This window comes from Zonotrichia leucophrys, chromosome 3 (assembly GCF_028769735.1).
Source record: "Zonotrichia leucophrys gambelii isolate GWCS_2022_RI chromosome 3, RI_Zleu_2.0, whole genome shotgun sequence".
Lineage (NCBI taxonomy): Eukaryota > Metazoa > Chordata > Aves > Passeriformes > Passerellidae > Zonotrichia > Zonotrichia leucophrys.
Genome location: NC_088172.1, coordinates 19,459,152 through 19,476,991, shown reverse-complemented (window position 1 = coordinate 19,476,991; position 17,840 = coordinate 19,459,152). Strand labels below are relative to the sequence as shown.

General features: G+C 41.4%; 1 protein-coding gene across 2 annotated transcripts in view; it reads right to left on the bottom strand.

The window, feature by feature from the left end:
- Positions 1-4,379: 4,379 nt before the first annotated feature.
- The window catches only part of ELOVL5 (ELOVL fatty acid elongase 5), a 39,147-nt gene continuing 25,686 nt past the window's right edge, over positions 4,380-17,840 (bottom strand). For both annotated transcript variants that reach the window (XM_064707571.1, XM_064707570.1), the window contains exons 4-8: positions 12,148-12,225; positions 11,334-11,505; positions 9,687-9,811; positions 7,719-7,853; positions 4,380-6,273 (exon numbers count right to left, since the gene is read on the bottom strand). In XM_064707571.1, coding sequence (XP_064563641.1) covers positions 6,142-6,273; positions 7,719-7,853; positions 9,687-9,811; positions 11,334-11,505; positions 12,148-12,225 — 642 coding nt within the window. In that variant the 3' untranslated portion in view covers positions 4,380-6,141. The remainder of the gene's footprint in view (positions 6,274-7,718; positions 7,854-9,686; positions 9,812-11,333; positions 11,506-12,147; positions 12,226-17,840) is intronic.

Genomic DNA, 17,840 nt, shown 5'->3' with positions numbered 1-17,840 from the left:
GCTGGTTCACTCCAGGGAGCATATCTTCCCAGACTACAAGACTGCCAGCTGTACCACCATGGCCTTCAGGTTTTCTGGTGCCTGGTACGTCGTGGCCTTTGGCAGATCTTTCTTCTGATCAAGGAAGCTGCCTTCTGCCTGACTGCTGATTTGTAACAGAACAAAGTGTCCATGTGGCATGGGGTGACCTTGGCCACCTGCCACACACCCACCCACCCAGCTGCTCTCTCCCCCTCCTCAACAGGACTGGGGGCGGAAATAAGATGAAAAGGTTGAGGTTTGAGATAAAGACAGGAAGGTTACCCAGCAATAATTGTCATGGCCCAAATGGATTCTGGGAAAAATAATTTAATTTACTTCCAATTAAAATAGAGCTGAATGTGAGACACAAAGACAAAAACTAAAACACTCCCTAGCTCCTTCTTCCAAGGCTGTTTCACTCCTTCATTCCCACCTCCTCTACCTCCTCCATGCTCCAAGTGCTGTGGGGGTGGTTCTGATCAGTCCATAGCAGCTCCTCTCTCCTCCTTCCTGCTCATGTTCCAGTGTGGGCCTTTCCCTTGTGCTGAACTCCCTGAGGCAAAACTTGCAGCATGGGCTCTCCACACGCTGCAGTTCCTTCAGGGCGCTCCACCTGCTCCACCATGGGCTGCACTGTGGGTACCTTCTTTGCCATAGGCTTCTCCACAGGCTGCAGGGGAATCTGCTCCAGCAACATCTCCTCCCCCACCTTGGTGTCTGCAGGGCTGTTTCTCACCCTTTTGTCATCACCTCTCTCTCTGTTTTGCCCTTCCTTAGATATACTTCCACAGAGGTACCAAGAGCTGCTTTTTGCCAGAATGCAGAGCAGCACACCAGGGGTCCCATGCCTGGTTTTACCAGCTTTAGAAGTGGTCAGTGACCCATCCTCAAGCAATCCCCCAGACCTCCACACTACTCTTATGGCAACAGAGCCATATTTCACCAAAAAAAGCACTCACCTATTTCTAGCCTAGGAAGACTCTTGGGTAGCTTATACCAATTTGATTTGTGTCATACCCTTAAAATAGCTAGCTTTCTTTCACAAAAATTTGAATCTACTGATGTGATACGTGTGTTGGCTGAGGTTACATGCCTTCTCAACACTGTACTTGTTAAACATCTGTTTTTGAAGAATTTCTCCATTTCTTTGCCCATCCCAGTAACTCTTCTGTACAGCAGATCTTTTAAAATCAGTTTTCTTGAGAGCTGATGTATTCATCAAAAGGAAGTCCTGCTAGAGTCTCATCTTCCCATGCTAGCACATTACTCCTACTGAAAATTGACCAATTAGCAAATAAGAGACTTTTCCTTTTTTTTCCCCCCCACAGTTGCAGCTTTAAGTTGTTGAAGAGATGATTTGAAATATATCTTCCTTCTCTTCAGTCATGTCCAACTGGAACTCCCATGGAAACAGCTGTTACTGGTGCCCAAGGGGGATTTACAGTAATTCCATTCCTTACTCCAGCCAGCAAGATAGTTGCTCTAGGAGATGTAATCTTCCTTGGCACTGACAGTACTTTCTGATGTTGTCATCTCCAAACACTGTTGCAAATAGTCCTGGTTTTTACATCACAGTTTCTTCTAAAACATTATTAATGGGCTCTGTTCTGGCTGAAAGCATTGAGACAAAGCATCTGCTCATCAGTCTGACCTTGCTTGTCCATGGATCCTGTTGCTGGTCACCACACCCTCTAGTTTCCATAATAATTTCCAAGATTAAAAATACTAACTATTCCAGAGGGATGGAAGATATATTTTCTTTGTCTACACAGTATTTTTTTAATTAAAAACCAATATGGGTCAATCAGATGTGATTACTTCCAGAAAAGCAATGTTACATTTTTTCCCATTTTCTTTTTACTTCCTTTTACTCATTCTTCGCATTTATTCTGAAATCAGACCATCAAGTCTACCATCTACCAGAGACTTTTTACATTCCTCCTATAGAAAATATAGTATCTATATTATATATCATTGAAACACAAGACGTGTGCGTCTCTCCACATCCCGGTTTGACTGATTTAAACATAATACACCTTTTTTCTTTTTCGTTTTTTTTTTTACTGGACCTTTGTTGCTCTTTTCCCTCCTTTCTATTGGAGATAATTTTAATACCTTTGACATAAAAATGAATGCCTCTGCTACTGTCATGTCATGGGTGGCCCTGGGGACTCGAGGTTCCCCTGCTCATATAAATGCATTCTACTGAAACTGGGAAACATATGGACCTTGTTTTGTATATCCATCTATTTAAAGTAAATGAGTTAAAAATCAAAAATGAAATAAAAGTTTGTTCTATGAATCAGTTTGTGAAACATCCTGATGATCACAACTAATCACTTTTGCTGGTGCAGGAATTCTTGGCAAGAGGATGACAGTGACAATGTAAGTTAATCCTCTGTACCACTACAACTTGGAGCAGCATTTCTCTAACAGATCTCTACCTGTATTTCATCATTCCCTGCATTGCCTCAAAGGGTTTCCCTGCAGAACCCACACAGCTCAAGTAATTTGGCCTGTGATTTTATTTATACTTCTCTTTGGCATCCATCTTACTTTTACATCTCTTTTCTTGAATAAATGTATATGTTTTAGCACATATTCCAGTCTCATACAAGGAACACACTTTATCAACTTAAACACAAGACAGCTACCAAATATCAAAGGCAGAGGCAACCCCCAGAACAGCTTTCTATGAGTTTTGTGGCTATAAGTCCTATCATAAGCTCCAACACTTAGTATCTCTCTTGCATCAACCACAAAGATTTCCATAATTGTTCTCTGCTTTTCCTCTTCCTGCCCTTCCTCAGAATCTCAGTTCCTGAGTGATCCCAGTCCCACAGGTGGCTTGCACATCCAGGACACAGCACTCAGTGTCAATAGCAGGATCACTGTAAAAAAGCTGCTTTCTGGCATTTGAGCTTACCTATCCCATTCACAGCTGAACAAAAGCTTAACATTTCATCACTGAGGCTGTAGAGCTTGAGTGCAGGCAGGGATTTGGTCAGCTCATGAACTGCACAAGATCTCAACCTAGTGATTTGTAGCTTGGTCATTCTCTCTGCAAATAACTGAACTGTGTCCTTCTCCTCAGCCACCTTTACATGAAACCTCTCCATCCTGTTGGCAGCAGTTCATCTTTTTTCAGCTCTCCTGCCTTTCAACACAAGAAGTCCTTTCCAATCCCAGCTATTAGGAAAACTACAAGTGATCAGAATTGAGGCGACCCAAAGGCTGTTACTTGCCCCAGGTCAGAAACGATGCACTGGAAGCTGAGCCAGGTGGGCCAACCCAAGGCTCGTGCTTGGGTCCATCAATTATGGCAAGATTATGTCTGATCTAACCCATCCAGCTCCCACTTTTCAGTTGCTGCTGAGACTGTAGAAGAGCATCCAGGAGACAGTTTTTGTCACACAGGTGTAGACACTGCTGATGTTCCCAAGGTCACACATCTCCTGCCAGTTCCGGACAAAGTCACTGGGTTGTGTCACCACGTGCCATTAAGCTTGAAGGTGAGGTTTGCAGCAGAGCCCCATCTCTGGTGGCTCACACAGAGAGGCCAGGTTGGTGCTTCTGCCTTTCAGGAACCCTCCTGGAGATTTGGCCTAACAGCCAAAGAACTGCATCTCACTGAGCCTTGCTTAGAAACACAACAGTTTCATAGTTGAACTGGCATGTGAAGGAGAGGAACCTGTCTTAGCAACTACCTCAGGCACTCAGAGAACCCTCCCAGAGGAGACCAACAGAGCATGAAGCCTCTGAGCCTTTCACACAACGTGTAAACCCACTTCCCTGGTCTATGTTTTTTGTTTGAAAAGCTTGCAAGGGAGAAGACAGCCAGCCATGTAAGTAGCTTTCTTTTACCAAGTCCATCACCAGCCTATCTATCTGGAGTTGTTGCAATGTTAAACACTGAAATCAGAGAGGGTTCTAAAACAATCACCTAGGGGCAAAGGGAGCTAAAAGGAAGTTGCAAAAATGCTCTCATTCTGGAGAGAGGTATTATCCCCATTCTACAGACAGGACTGGTGAGGCAGGAAGCCCCTCTCAGTCACATTAAGCTTTGCTCCTGGCTCTCATCACCTCAGGCTACTGGGGCTGCTCTGCATTCAGTGAGTCAGTAATCCCAGCAGGAGTGAAATCCACCACACAGACCAGTATTTCTAAAGCCAGGCGAGGGAATTGTGTTCCCTGTAACTGCCAAAGGTTTCTGTAAAGATTGTGTTGCCAAATCTCTGGTACACTATATGTCCCTGAATATCTGCAGCTGTTCTTCCACCATGGTGGCTCCTCCTTGGCCTGGCACAGGATGGGGCAATGCATTGAATCTCTACAGACCCACAGAATTCAGGCAGAGATCATCAAAAGTGTTTTAATGATTAAACCATGTCAAACATTAACAATGAAGTATATTCAGATGAGCCAAGAGTTTATTTCTAGCACATTTAGACAGCCTATTTTGAACAGTATAGCTGCTGTACTGAGCTATGTAAAGACTCTGCAAACCAGTACCTAGAAATGAAGACACACGCACAAGCTTTGATAATGTAAACATAACAGACACTGTCTCCTTCAAAACGAGGAATGAAAACCCACAAGCCTAGTAAGAGAACTTATTAATTCCTTAAGAGATGTGCAAAAATTTTAAAAAAGATTTAAAAACAATTAAATGTGTTAAAACTGGCATTTATATAAATATCAAAAAACCAAATAGTTAAACTTGAGCAATGACCAGCAGAATGTCTTGCACAATTCAATTTTTCAGAGCTTAATGGACTCCATCATGGAAGATACCAGAACCAGCAACAGATATTGGCCCTGCAACTGACTCCTCATATGTGCAAGACAGGATTTTACAAGAAGGAGTCACTTTAACCAGCACTCAAACCAAACCCTTAGATAACAAGCCAAAACATTACCAGTGATATACACAACTCACATTACAGAAACATACATTTCCAGCACATTTCAGTAACATTTAAAAAACATTAGCTATGACTTTAACTGTTTAAACTTGCTTATTTGGGAAAAAAAAATCTTTGTGTTAGGCACATTTTCAAAGTGAATGCTACATGAAGAACAGTTCAGATACCAACTTACACACAGACAATTCCATCAGAAAAGCATCCTTCTAGCTCCACTTTTAAATATACTTTTGGATATGTCACAGACTTAAACAGCAGCTCCTAAAATATGGATATGGCTATGGTAATAACACTTGAAACTGCCAGTTTCATATTAAAAACCACTCTTCATTTAGCATTTAAGAATTCTCAGAAATAAGAAAGAAAAAAAAAAAGAAAAAAAGTAAAAAGAATAGATGGGTCCACCCTGTATATGCTCTAAACTTTAGAGACAATATTTAAATCTTACTCGACTGTGTAAGCGCCAATTACTTTTATGTTAGTGATGCACTTCAAATAAAAAAATAAGATCTATTAAAAAGGTAAAATAACTTTTCCATCTGTTTTGTGACTGTTGAGTCAATTAAAGCCAAATATACAAAACTAAACGCGCCATTTCCAATTTCACTGCATCGAGTAAGAGATACGTAGCATCGTGTATCACACACAGAACAGTAAAATGATCAATGGATTCTTCTAAGTGACTTTTTGATAAAAAGTCAATCAACTGAAAAGTTGAAACATACCCTAATTTTTAAACCAGTAATAAGCTTTGGGCCCTGCTTTTTAATTTAAGGCATGTGTGTTTATCTACTGAAACCAGCATCATACAAATTACCTCTACAATCACATGCATGATCTATAGTTAAAAAAATGGAGGTTTAGATTACAGTGTTTTCAAATTGTGAATCATAATTCAGCACCTATCATATTGACTAGTAAGGCAACAGCAGTGTTGGATAATATGATAATACTCCCTTCCATAGTCTATAGCAGGGTCAGTGACAGCCCAGAATTATTTTTAAACTTTAACCTACTTTAATGTTCTGTATACAGTTTCTAGGGTGTTTGCACTGGTTAAGTCCTACATAAATCACACTATTCTAGGCAGGAATAGTTACAGTAGCCATTAGAGTATTAGTGCACAACTCTCATTGTGCTTACAATCAGATGATTTTGTTGTTGGGGTTATCAAAATGGTTTTTCAGTTTGGTCTTCAATCCTTCCTTTGTTTCCTTTGTTTCACATTGTTCTCAAGGGAAGAAAAGCTGTTTGTGTACCCGTTTGCAATGGCCGTGGAGCCATTCTGATACTCTTTCCTCCTCGAGGATGCCTTCTTGTTGTAAGTCTAAAATAGATGGAAAGACACATGGTTTTGTTTAATTAGACATAAATAACCACTTTTTCACAGTAATTCTAGAAACACAAAAGTAAACTTGCATTCATCATTTCTAAAGACCTTGTGCCGGTGGAAAGAGTCTAACAAGCTCAACCACTTTTTGTGTATGAGACTACACTACGCCTTTCATTCATCACAGTGAGAGGAGTAGTTCACTTGAAAAGAAAAAGGCTTGGCAGTATGATGGCAGTGTTATACTAATAGTAAATCAGAAACAAGAGAAGCAATTTTATGAGCAGACTATGGAATAAGAATATACTCAAAATGACATGTGAGGAAGGAGGTTTGAGGCACTGCAGGTGACAGTACCTTGAACAAAGCCAGAACATGAGATAGGTAAACAATAAAAGTAAGGGAAGTTCAGAGACAGAAATGTGATGGGAATTTCCATTGGGCTAAGACAAGAATCAAAAACTAACAGGATTGGGGAGACTGTTTAAAAAATAATAGACAGTAAAATATACATCATTTTTTTCAAAGGGGGTCAGCTGCCTGACAAAAGCAGATTTCCCCAACTTTATGTGTGAAAGAAATTTAAACAATTAAAAGTTAAAATATGAGCAAAATTGACAAAGAAAATCAAGTAATATCTGGAATATACTATAATGTTTACTTAGCATGTTCATATGCAGCAAGTGATAGAAATCATGGGACTGATTTTAAGAAATACCAGAAGAACAGACAGGGAAGCCTGCTGTGTTTCCCCCCATGAATCATTCTCACAGGAACCAAAATGACATTTGAAACATATAACAGGGTTTGCTTGTTTGGGGGCAGCAGGCTGTTGGTTTGATTTTCTGTAGACAGTAGTTGTACATCTTTGTACAGAGCCCAGTTATGAACTGCTCAGAATAACACATACCAAGTCTGGATCTGTTCAAACATGAAATCAGATTTGTAGAAACACAACTAAACCCACTTATTTTCTGTATGAAAATACAAAAAAAGTGCCTGTAGAAGTGAACAAAATCCATATTTCTGCATGTTGTGAGTTTAGGAAGTTTCCCTGGATAAAAACCAAGCATCTCCCCTTGTAAAAGCAGAAATGAACAATTCCTTCAGGTGCTTCACAGGTTCACATGCTGCTGGTTTATTTCAGACTGGAAAGCTTTGTCTTACATAAAGCTCCTCCCCCTTACCTGCAGTTAAAATTGCAATGAGCCATTTTTTTTGTATTACTGGCTTACTGAAGTTACCAAGCATTCTGAATGATGGGTACAACTCATCAGAAGATTTGAAAGTAGAGGGTGGGTCAACAAGTGCAGTACTTCAAGAACATATGCATGTTAGTGAAGGACAGCAAAAGGACATTTCCAGCATATCTTTCTGTCACAGCTTTCCAGTGAGATACAGCCAGCAGAATGCTAGAAAGAGTTGATGAATGTTACTTTTACCTGAATATAGAAATTTGTGAAGAGGATAATCAAAGAAATCATGTAAGAAATCTGAAAATACAGCCAGCCCTGAGGAAATGCACATGGCCAAACAACACCACAGCTGGTCTGGAAGATTGTCAAGACAAACTGAATCTGGGGAGAGAAAACAAAATAAGAGAAATGGACCACATTAATGGAAGGAGGAAAAAAACCATGAGTGACCAAAACCTCAACAGTTATTTCCAAAACAAGTAAATAGTATGTAATATTGTGTGTTTGGCAAGTGTTTTCTCTGTAAACCTGAGTTAGCAGATGTTCAGATTGTGGTATCCTGTTAAGTGTGTTTATTTCTATTTTTCCATTTTAGAACATCAGAGTAACTTAGGCAGAACTGATATCTAAGTGTCCCAAGGAAGAAAGACCACCTTCTTCCTAGTGAGGAGTTCAGTGGGATTTGACTTTACCCTCCTAATGGAGTAGATCTGCATCTCACTGCTTCAGCTGCAAAAGACCTGGGGTCACTTGGTCTACACACAGACCCCTGCAATCCCTTCCCACAGACAGGAACTGTCTGACATACGGCTCCAGTGGAAGAATGTTTGGGGTAGAGGCTGCAGGGAAGCTGGGGAGCCAGGGAGGAGGAGAAGGGTTCAATTATCTTTAATTATCTCTTTTGGAAAAACAGAGTTTGGGCTTATGCGATGGAGAGGGCCTTAGGCAAAATTCATCCTCACATAAAGGCTACCAGATTAGGGAATGTTTATTTTAAAAGGGAAAGACTGTTTGTTCTGCTTTGCTATTTTGCTGCCCTAACAGCTATGCATGCAGAACAGGCAAGGAAGTGAAAGCAGCTATGACAATAGCCAGGAGAGCACCAAGACACTGCACTCTGTAGCACTTGAACAACCAGGATGAAGAACAGAGCCTAAATCTGGAAAGAAAAACAGAAACAAACCTCAAACCAAAGCAACCCCATGCCTCCCATGAAAATAATGAGCCCTTAACTACAATACTTAGCCATCCTTCAGGAAGAACAGTGCTAAAAAAAACCATGTTGAGAATCAACACTGTGAATTGCTGGCAGTAAATGTTATTAATCATCACCAGCAAATGTTATTAAAACTATTCACAGTTTTGAGAAGGGGTGGGGTGGAGTGGGACAGGGGGGAAGAAGGGAAGAATATAACAAAGTAACTTTAGGTTTCAGTTTCCCCCGCCACAAAATGGGGAAGAGAGAACACTCATGCACATTTCCTTGTGGTGTTCTGTACACATTGAAACCTGGTTCTTGTGCAGTATCACTACAGCATGTGTTGTATTACTGAATTTCACTGCTCTTACCACCTCCAGCATACAGTGGTCAGGCTTCAGCACCAGACACACCAGAAACAATACAAACTGATACAAGGAGTCCAACACAGAATTACAAGAGAAAAATCTGCCCATTTAAAGTGCAGAAAGAGAGCAGAAATATTGAATAGTTTTTAATAAACCATTTGCAACTGCATGCAAAAGTAGGACAGAAAAGGCATTGTCCCTCAGGACTAGAATGGCCCTTGTTAGCTGTGGATGGCATTGCACTGGCTTTCTGGTCTGTCCCAGCCTGACCAACCAAGCACAGGGAAGAGCAGGCTAGCTCAAGAGGGCTTGTAAGAAAAGCCTCCTCCCTGGCTACTGAGTCCCAGAAATCCCAGCACTGCAATTCCCAAATGCATCTAGCCACACAACATGGGGTGGGGGAGAAAGATCCCACAGACCTCAGCATTGATTCATGTACATCCCCAGTCCCCATGGTCCTGGGCACAGAGCAAACACACGTGCAGAAGCTGGATTTCTAAGGTGATGTAGGCACTACAAGGTGTCAAAGGTACCAGCTCTCATTCTCTTTTCTTCCATCCCCTGCCAAAATTTCCTGATTTGGTAAAGACAAGAGGACCTCATCACGAATAAAGAGCCTGCTGAAGCATTGAAGAGCAAGTCACTCACCAGCTGCCCCTGAGTGATGTACTTCTTCCACCACAGATAAGGACGCATTGCTGGAACAGCAGACAGTCCGTAGTAGGAGTACATGAGGACATGGATAAAGCTGTTCAGTGTGGCACCAAAGTAAGCTAAAAAAAGGGCAAGGGAAAAAGCAAGTACACTGCATTACCAGGAAGGAACATGCTGTTTCATGGAACCTACAAAAATAACAAGTTCAAAATGTTACTATTTAAAATATTATTTCTCTTAGAAGAAAAGCAAGAGGGTTCTTTTTTTACGCCGTTTTTTATTCTGCCTACCCAATAGAGCAGCTGAGCTGCTTTGCAGCTTTGTGCTTTACACCAGCCTTCTGGTTTTGTTTCCTCAAATTACTCTTTTTTACATCTACATTATGGTTTCTCAAGGGAACTGAGGAAACTGATAAAAAGGAGGAATGCTCACACACCAAACAATCAATAGCTTCACCCATCTACTTTTAGGCTGATTTCACTTCCTTCCAGGCAGGAGCCAATTTTGCCATTTACAACCAAAAAGCTTCAGATACCTTCAGAAACTGCAAGTTAGCTATTTTATTTGTCCTTGTTTACAGCACCTTTAGTCATTAAAGAAACTTCTGGCTTAACACCAAACTGCATCGAGCTGTGATTACGTACCAGAACATAAAGCTTGGAAGAAGAAAAACACAACTAGAAATAGCACAAAAGTGTTTTCAAACTACATGAGCACAAGATAGATTCCATGTACACGCAGTTTTGATTGCTCTATGAACAAGGACTGACTTCCTTGGAGGAGAACGTGTTTCCAGATGCAGACTTTTTATAAGTTCAGTATTACTCACTGTTGTGCTGACAACACAAAACAAATACAAGTTTCTATGCTCTTTGGCTCAGAGACCAGACTCCTGAGGAATGCAGCCTGCATTGCCAGTAGCTCACATCCATGAGGTTTGAAAAGGTTTCTCTTGAATGGAGTGTTCAGCAAAGCCAGTATCTATAAGCTGCACATCTTAAACCACAGCTAAGCCATGATAATGCAGTTAAGAAACTAGATGCCAGCTAAATGCAGTAGAAGAACTGAAGTCAGATTGCCAAAGGTTAGCAGGATTTAGACAAGAGAGACATGGAGATTTTCCACTTAAGATTCATTTGCTCATGTTCATTAGTGGTCAGGGGACAAGATTTTAATTGAAATCATTTGTTATGGCCAGTGGTATAATGAGATTAAATTAAGAAAGTCATATCTCAAGTGAATTTTACAGATACAAGGACTTAGAGTCAGTTTTAGCTGTTTTACAGCTGAAACAAGCTTCTGGCTTGACCTGGAAAGAGGGCATTGTTTCATCAAAGGGTCTGTAACTACAGCAAAAATAGAGAAAAGCAAGGTTGGTGGGTATCTGACATGGGCTAATGCACCTGATAAATGTCACACTGCCACAAAATCTTCAATCTACACAGACATTCCTTTCCTAGAGGCTGTGCTGCCAGCTTAATTCCTGCAACCATCTACAACAGTTGCAATTCGGCAAAGCAGCTTAACGTGGTACAGAACAAATCCTGCAGCTGAAGGTGCCAGAGATGTTTGGTTTGATCAAAAGACCACCAGAACAAGGCCCCTGATGCAGATGTTCCCCCACCATAACCCAGTACTTACAGTGACCACAAGGCACCCAGTTCATAACAAACCACCAGATGTTCAGCATTGTTGCATGGTGGTAGACATGCAGAACAGTGATCTGATGATTATTTTTCCTCAAAATGAAGAAGAAGGTATCCATGAACTCAATGAGTTTGGAGAAATAGTACCACCAGAGGACACGTATGATCTGGAAGGAGGAAACAAGTTTTAGAAGCATTGCACATTGTGGGGGTTTTCAACTCTTATGTTATTTAAGTGATTAAAATCCAGATTCTGTCCTGCACTACTAGGACTGAAGACACTGCTGGGATCTTTGGAAATACTTCTGCCTCAGGTTTCTTCATAGGAGATCGAGGTACAAATCTACAGCTACAGCTGAAAACAGGATGACAAAGACTGCTTCAGGAGGCTACTGCTGTGCACCTGGGTTGCCCTTGGAGAAATAACAAAATATTTAACCAGAGCTGGTGCTGCAGTGCTCTCTGTAAAGGAGAGGTCAGAAGTGTGACCAGAAGAAATCATCACCACATCTCAGAAAGAGAAGGGTAGTCTCAACACAGAGTGGTTGGATACAGTCTGAACACCAGGTCCTTATTTTTTGATCTGGGGACTCTTGAAAATTTGCACATAATTACTAAAAAAAATACCAACCATGAATATATCATAGATGAACTATTATGTCTGACAGTGCATTGTCTATTGTACTGCAAAAGAAGGAAAAAAGCTTATAGTTTAACCAAAATGTGCACAATCAATACTGTTCTGTTCTCCACTTACACTCAAGTGCACAATTTGAAACATTTCCAGCTCTAAGTCTCCATTACAGTACCTTCATATCGGCCTCTCCTCCACTGTGTGTATCCTGACAGAAGAAATTGTATCCTCCTTCCAATACTCCTGTCACCAGCTGAGCAAATAAAAAAAATAAAGTGTTATTTGGGGAGAAGGCTGAGCTCCATGGCACCTGCAAACCTCCACAGTGGCTCTGCCCAGACATCTGGTGTCAAGAACATCCTGGGCATCTAAGGCTGGAATTAGGTTGAATTCAAGTTTCAAGCAGTGACTGAATCATAGTGAAGGGTGAATTAATAAATTCTCCCAACTGGGGTATACCAGAATAAAAATAGGAGAAAACATTTCATCCCCACTTATCCCACAGTGTGAGCATTTGCAGAGTGAAGTCTCCTTCTTTGCTGATGATCTCATTGTTAAAGAAAGTACATAACCAAAGTTCAGTAAATACATTTTTCTTCTGATTACTTTTGGAAAGAGCTACATCTTTAAAAAATTTTGTACTCAAGAAATGTGCCTACAATTTTTTCAGCCATGTGACAAAGCATATTTTCAGCTTTGCTCTCCTTAATAGCCAACAACACATGCTTCATTGCATTGCCATTCTTCAAGATCTTTTTAAGCAATTCACTCATGCTAAGCACATTACCACCTTCCCACCATAAGTGACTTCCTCTGCAGGATATGCACTGCCTTCCTGACATAACAGGTAACAGCTCAAACATAACGGAGTCACAACAAAGAGTAATGAGCAGCTATTAGCCATGACAGATGACAGGGTGTCTGTTGAGGAGGGGCTGGCTCTAATCTCTAGAGAAACAAGGTCCATGTTGGATGTTCTCACTCTTTCACAGGTGGTAGGAGATGGTAGGACAGGTTGACTTGAATGGGAGAAGGGAGCGTGTACAAAGACATGAACAAGATCCCCTTTAGTATCTCAACAGAAGGGATCATTGAACATTGTTTATAAAGATGTTCTTCTTCTTGGGAATAGCATGAGAGGAGTAACAACTTGAGGCAACTCCCAAGTGTAAAAAAAATTGTTTGGTATCTCATAAAACATCTGAAAGGCAGAAGCAAGTTGTATGTTTTTTGCCTTATCTACCTGCAGGATAAGAAATAGCTTTGCAAAGCCACAGTAGAAATTCCTTATACTAAAAGTAATTTTAAAAGATCACTTGATTAAAGGACTCCAATAACAGGTATGACTAAATGCTGCTCAGAACTGTGAACAGGAAGCTAATTTTAAAAGGTTCAATAAAGATTATAACTTAAATGATCCACCTTTCCCCAATGTTATTTCCTTCATGCCTCATTTTCCTCCTAAATTAGCTTTTAAAATACTCAGCCAGCCTAGGTCATTATTTTTGACCTTCTGAGATAGTATTATTGCTGTGATTTAGGGGAAAAAACGTACATCTAGTTATATAATAATATACAGACCTGAAAGTATCTCTTGTATTAGAGATAAATCAAGAGCAGCCTGCCACAGCAAGGGCAGCATGCACATCAGCAGCAGAGCCAGGCACTTCCCTGCCCAAGCAACAGAGGGAAGGCAGCCATGCAAGGGCTCCTCTCCTGGCTGCAGGGCTCTGCAGAGGACACCACTTAGAAGTGGAACCTTGCTCCAGGCCCAGCTGTGCCCCAGAGCAAGCTCTGCACCAAGGCACCACCAGGCCACCGAGGGAAAGCCTGCACGCCTTCAAGCGCCCACCAGTGTCCCAGACAGAACACCACACTGTGCTGTGGTCATGTTAAGAGCTTACAGATGTTCTCATACACTTCTCATAGTTCACAGCAGTGTAAGAAATAGAAGGATAATCACATTGTTTACATTGTAATTAATCCAAACAACATCCATCATTAATGCTGCACTCCATAAAGCTCTTCCCAGTAAAAGCTGGCATAGTGAATCCACAGCTCTTTTCCTGCAAGCAGTACAGGTTCACCATCTAAAGTGTAATGCAACCAAAGGTGTCTCCGTGGATCCCACCTCTCTAAGGGACAATGGCATCAGTGTGGCTATGAGCAGAGCCTTCACCTCAACCTGAGTGCTCCCTTCTTTACAAAAGAATGTATTATTGTAGGCTAGCAACTGTAATACTCTCATAGCCACAAATGACATAAGAAAAGCAACATTTGTAGGAAATGTCAGCATGTTTTATCATATAAATAGCTAGTATAGCTACAAAAATAATTTCCTTCCCCACTTTCCAGAAGGAACTAATTGGTTAAAAGCTGCTACAGCTGCCCACAAACTGCTGTTGCTGCCCACAAACCTTACTCACTGCAACATACAACATGTAAATAATCTTCCTCATTTAGCCAGCTGCTCCTTTGCCTGGCATCATTATTTCTTGCACCCACAATGCTTTCATGCCATGCTGGAAGGCTTCAGAAAACAAAACCAAGAGATCACTCTGGAACATGACCACAAATGGCTCCATTATGCATGGGTGTAGAATCCCAGGAAGCTGCTTCCCAGCCACCCCAAAAGCAATAAGGAGAGGTGGGAAATTTCCAGCAGTGCATTTAAGCCCTTGCTCACACTTGTGGGCTGCTCCCTGGATGCCAGCATTTCCAAGATCTCCTTACACCACTGCACAGGAGGTGTGAAACCTGCCCAGAAAGAGAGCAGTGGCTCCTCTGCCCACACAGCCTTGGACTGCCTTTCCTTCCTTGCCTGCTCTCTCCAGAAGTCCTTCATCTTCAGGCTGGCAGGAGTCCAGGGTGCTGATGGCACTGCTGATGGACAACCACAGGAAAATCTGTTCTTGAGAAATTAACACGTCCAGAAAAGGCCAATTATAGCCATTTGCACTCAAGCAAACCACTTCACATGGTTTCTAAGCAGCACAAAAAGACAGTCCATAAGCCAATTTAAATGGTACTCAAACTCAATGTTAAGCCCCTCAGCTCAGGGGAAAACCTGCAGCTCAAGAATCCATTTGTGCTGAAACAACCCACACTTTCTTCCCCTGCAATGAAGTCTTCTTTTTTCCTATTGCTTTCATTTTGTAATTCTGTTGCTGAATTCTTTGAAATGCTGAGGCACATGCTTTTTTATCACCTCTGCTACCAAAATAGGCCAGGACACTTATGCCAGTCTGACTGGGTGGAGGAGAGGTGTTACTGTGGAGGACTTTGTTTTTTTCTCATGATAAAACTGAAGTCTGAGACTAGCAGGAGAGGGGCAGATAAGGGACCTAGCACTGCATCACACTGTCAAGGCTGATGGGTTTTAAAGGCTCAAAACACAGCTAGATTAGAATGAAGAGAAACAGAAATTGAGGTTGATCAAAGCAAGCAAATGCCTGCACAGATACAGAATTTTATCTTTACATGAATGCAGTTACCCCAGGGCAGAGATAAGAGCTTCAGGAGGGTGGAGAAAGAAAGAGGAGAGGAAAGAGCAGCCTAGCTGCCACCCATGGCTCGTGTGACACAGCACCTCTGCACAGAGTCCCCTGCTTCCTACACTTTTCCTACAGCCTATGCAACACCTCACTCATCAGGAAAATCTAAGACTTTTCTCAGGCAGATTCAGTAGGGAATTTTTCAGATGAAGAAAAGAGACAGTAAAGAGTCACTTTAAAAAGTGAGCCTTCACCACTGACCCGTTTTCTCTAATGTGAGCCCAGGTGCTCCAGATCACTTGGCCAGTTTTGCTACCAAACCCCCACAATACCACAGGTCTGTGTGCAGTGTAACTGGGTACGTGGCACTCCCCCCCTAGCTGAGACTCAAGCACAGAGGCACGGGCCCTTGCAGGGGCAGGGGTCACAGCCCTGTGATGCCAGCCCAGAGCAGCAGCACGGGGCAAGCAGCGCTGCCTCTGCTGCTGCAGCTCCCCCAGACACTGCCATGCCAGCCCACACCCTGTAACCCCTGCCAGCCCCTGCCAGACACCTTCACCACGCAGGAAGCCATTCCTTCATGCCCCTGCCTGAGATATAAGCGTGTTATTTCTCCTTAAAGTCCAAGCACTGTAGATTTTTACAGAATAAAGCATTGTTTGTCCCTAAAGAACATCCTGTCCTCCTGAAGTATGTGACAAATTAGCCTGGAAAAACCTCTCCAGCTCCCCTAGATCTGCCTTGTCTGTTATATTGTCTGGGACAACAGCAGTCCTCTTCTCTGCAAGTACCAAAACCCAGTCAAGTCATTAAATATCCTAATAAAAAAGGTATAGCAAGCACAGACAGAAACTATTAGGAATTCCACATAACAGGTCTAAAATTTCTAGTGATTTTAGACCAAAGTACACAACACCTAGAGTTACACAAATCCTATGATGCCGAATTTCCCCATGTTACTACTTACAATCATTCAGACATAAAGGTCAGAAAACCAAGCAGGTCATCCTTTTCATCCCAGTTGGGAGGATACCTCACTTTAACATCTTGTTTTGGTCACATAATATGCAAACTGAGCTGTGATGCTATGAATCATGACCTGAATCACCATAGCTGTAACTCAGGAAAAACTTCAAAGTAGGGTTTCAGGTGTACTGTACACAAGCTATTAAAGCAACTTCTTTTCAGACACGCTACTAAACAAGTTCATAAATGGTGACATTTTATGATTTTTCCTCACAGTAGGATTGAAAAATCTTAATCCAACTGAAATTCAAAATGGAGTCTTGAGAGTTCCTTACAACAAGGAGGAGAACAGGGAGTTACTCAAGTTTTCTGAATGCTGTTCCTCATCATTCTGTCTTTAAAAAAAAGTAAGTGCACTATAAAGTACTGATATATGGCTAATCCTTCAAAGGAAAATTTCCAAGACTGATGAGATATGAGCAAGGGTATCACATGCTGTGCAGGTACTTCAGATAGAGAACATACCTAGAGGTGCAAGAACCCATTTTTCCCTAGGTCCTTTGGTTCTCTCCCTGCAAACATCAAGCAGTGTGGTGCTATGTCAGCATGGCTCTCTGCTTGGCAGCATTTTTATGGGATCAGTCCCTTGTTGCAGGGCATCACTTGCCCTCAAATTCAGCTTCTAAGTGCTGCCAATCACATTTTATTGCCACTATAATGTGTTTAATCATCTTCATAATGCTCTAGGCTTTGTGTATGCCCATTTACAAGGAGAAGGCATATTTACAACACTAATGAACAGTTCCATATGGATAATACTAGATTAAGAGCAACACTCATTTTCACATGAAGTATTTCAGTATATAGGAAGGAGGGGTCATTATTCACTGCATTTTAGTTCTGTCATTGCTCCACAATATAAAATAATATTTATCTGGTTACAAGTATGAGGACTTCTTCAGCATATAATGAACAGTCCTCCCTTGGTAACCAGTTTATTGTTAGCAAGAAAAAGACATTTATAAGATCAACAGTTTGGGTATTTTCTCTTGTTTAAATTTACCAGCAGGTTTTGTAACAGAGCAGAATGTTACAGTAATTTAGAAACTATGAGTCCAAGTATTCACACTTGGTACAACTGAAGAAAAGTCTGCACTTCTAAACTCTCAATAACATTACTAGAGGTTAAAACAACAGATCATTATATAACTGTATAAATAATACCTGCATCAAATAATGCAGATGGACATTGAAGTCAACATCAACACTACATTTAGACAAATGAAACTGATCAACACCCATATTTTCTGGATTAGAACACCCTGACAAGGAGTTTAGAAATGTAAGCACATCAAGAACACAAGCAGTTCCAAGTACCTACTGAATTCAAAACTGCTCCATACTGAAC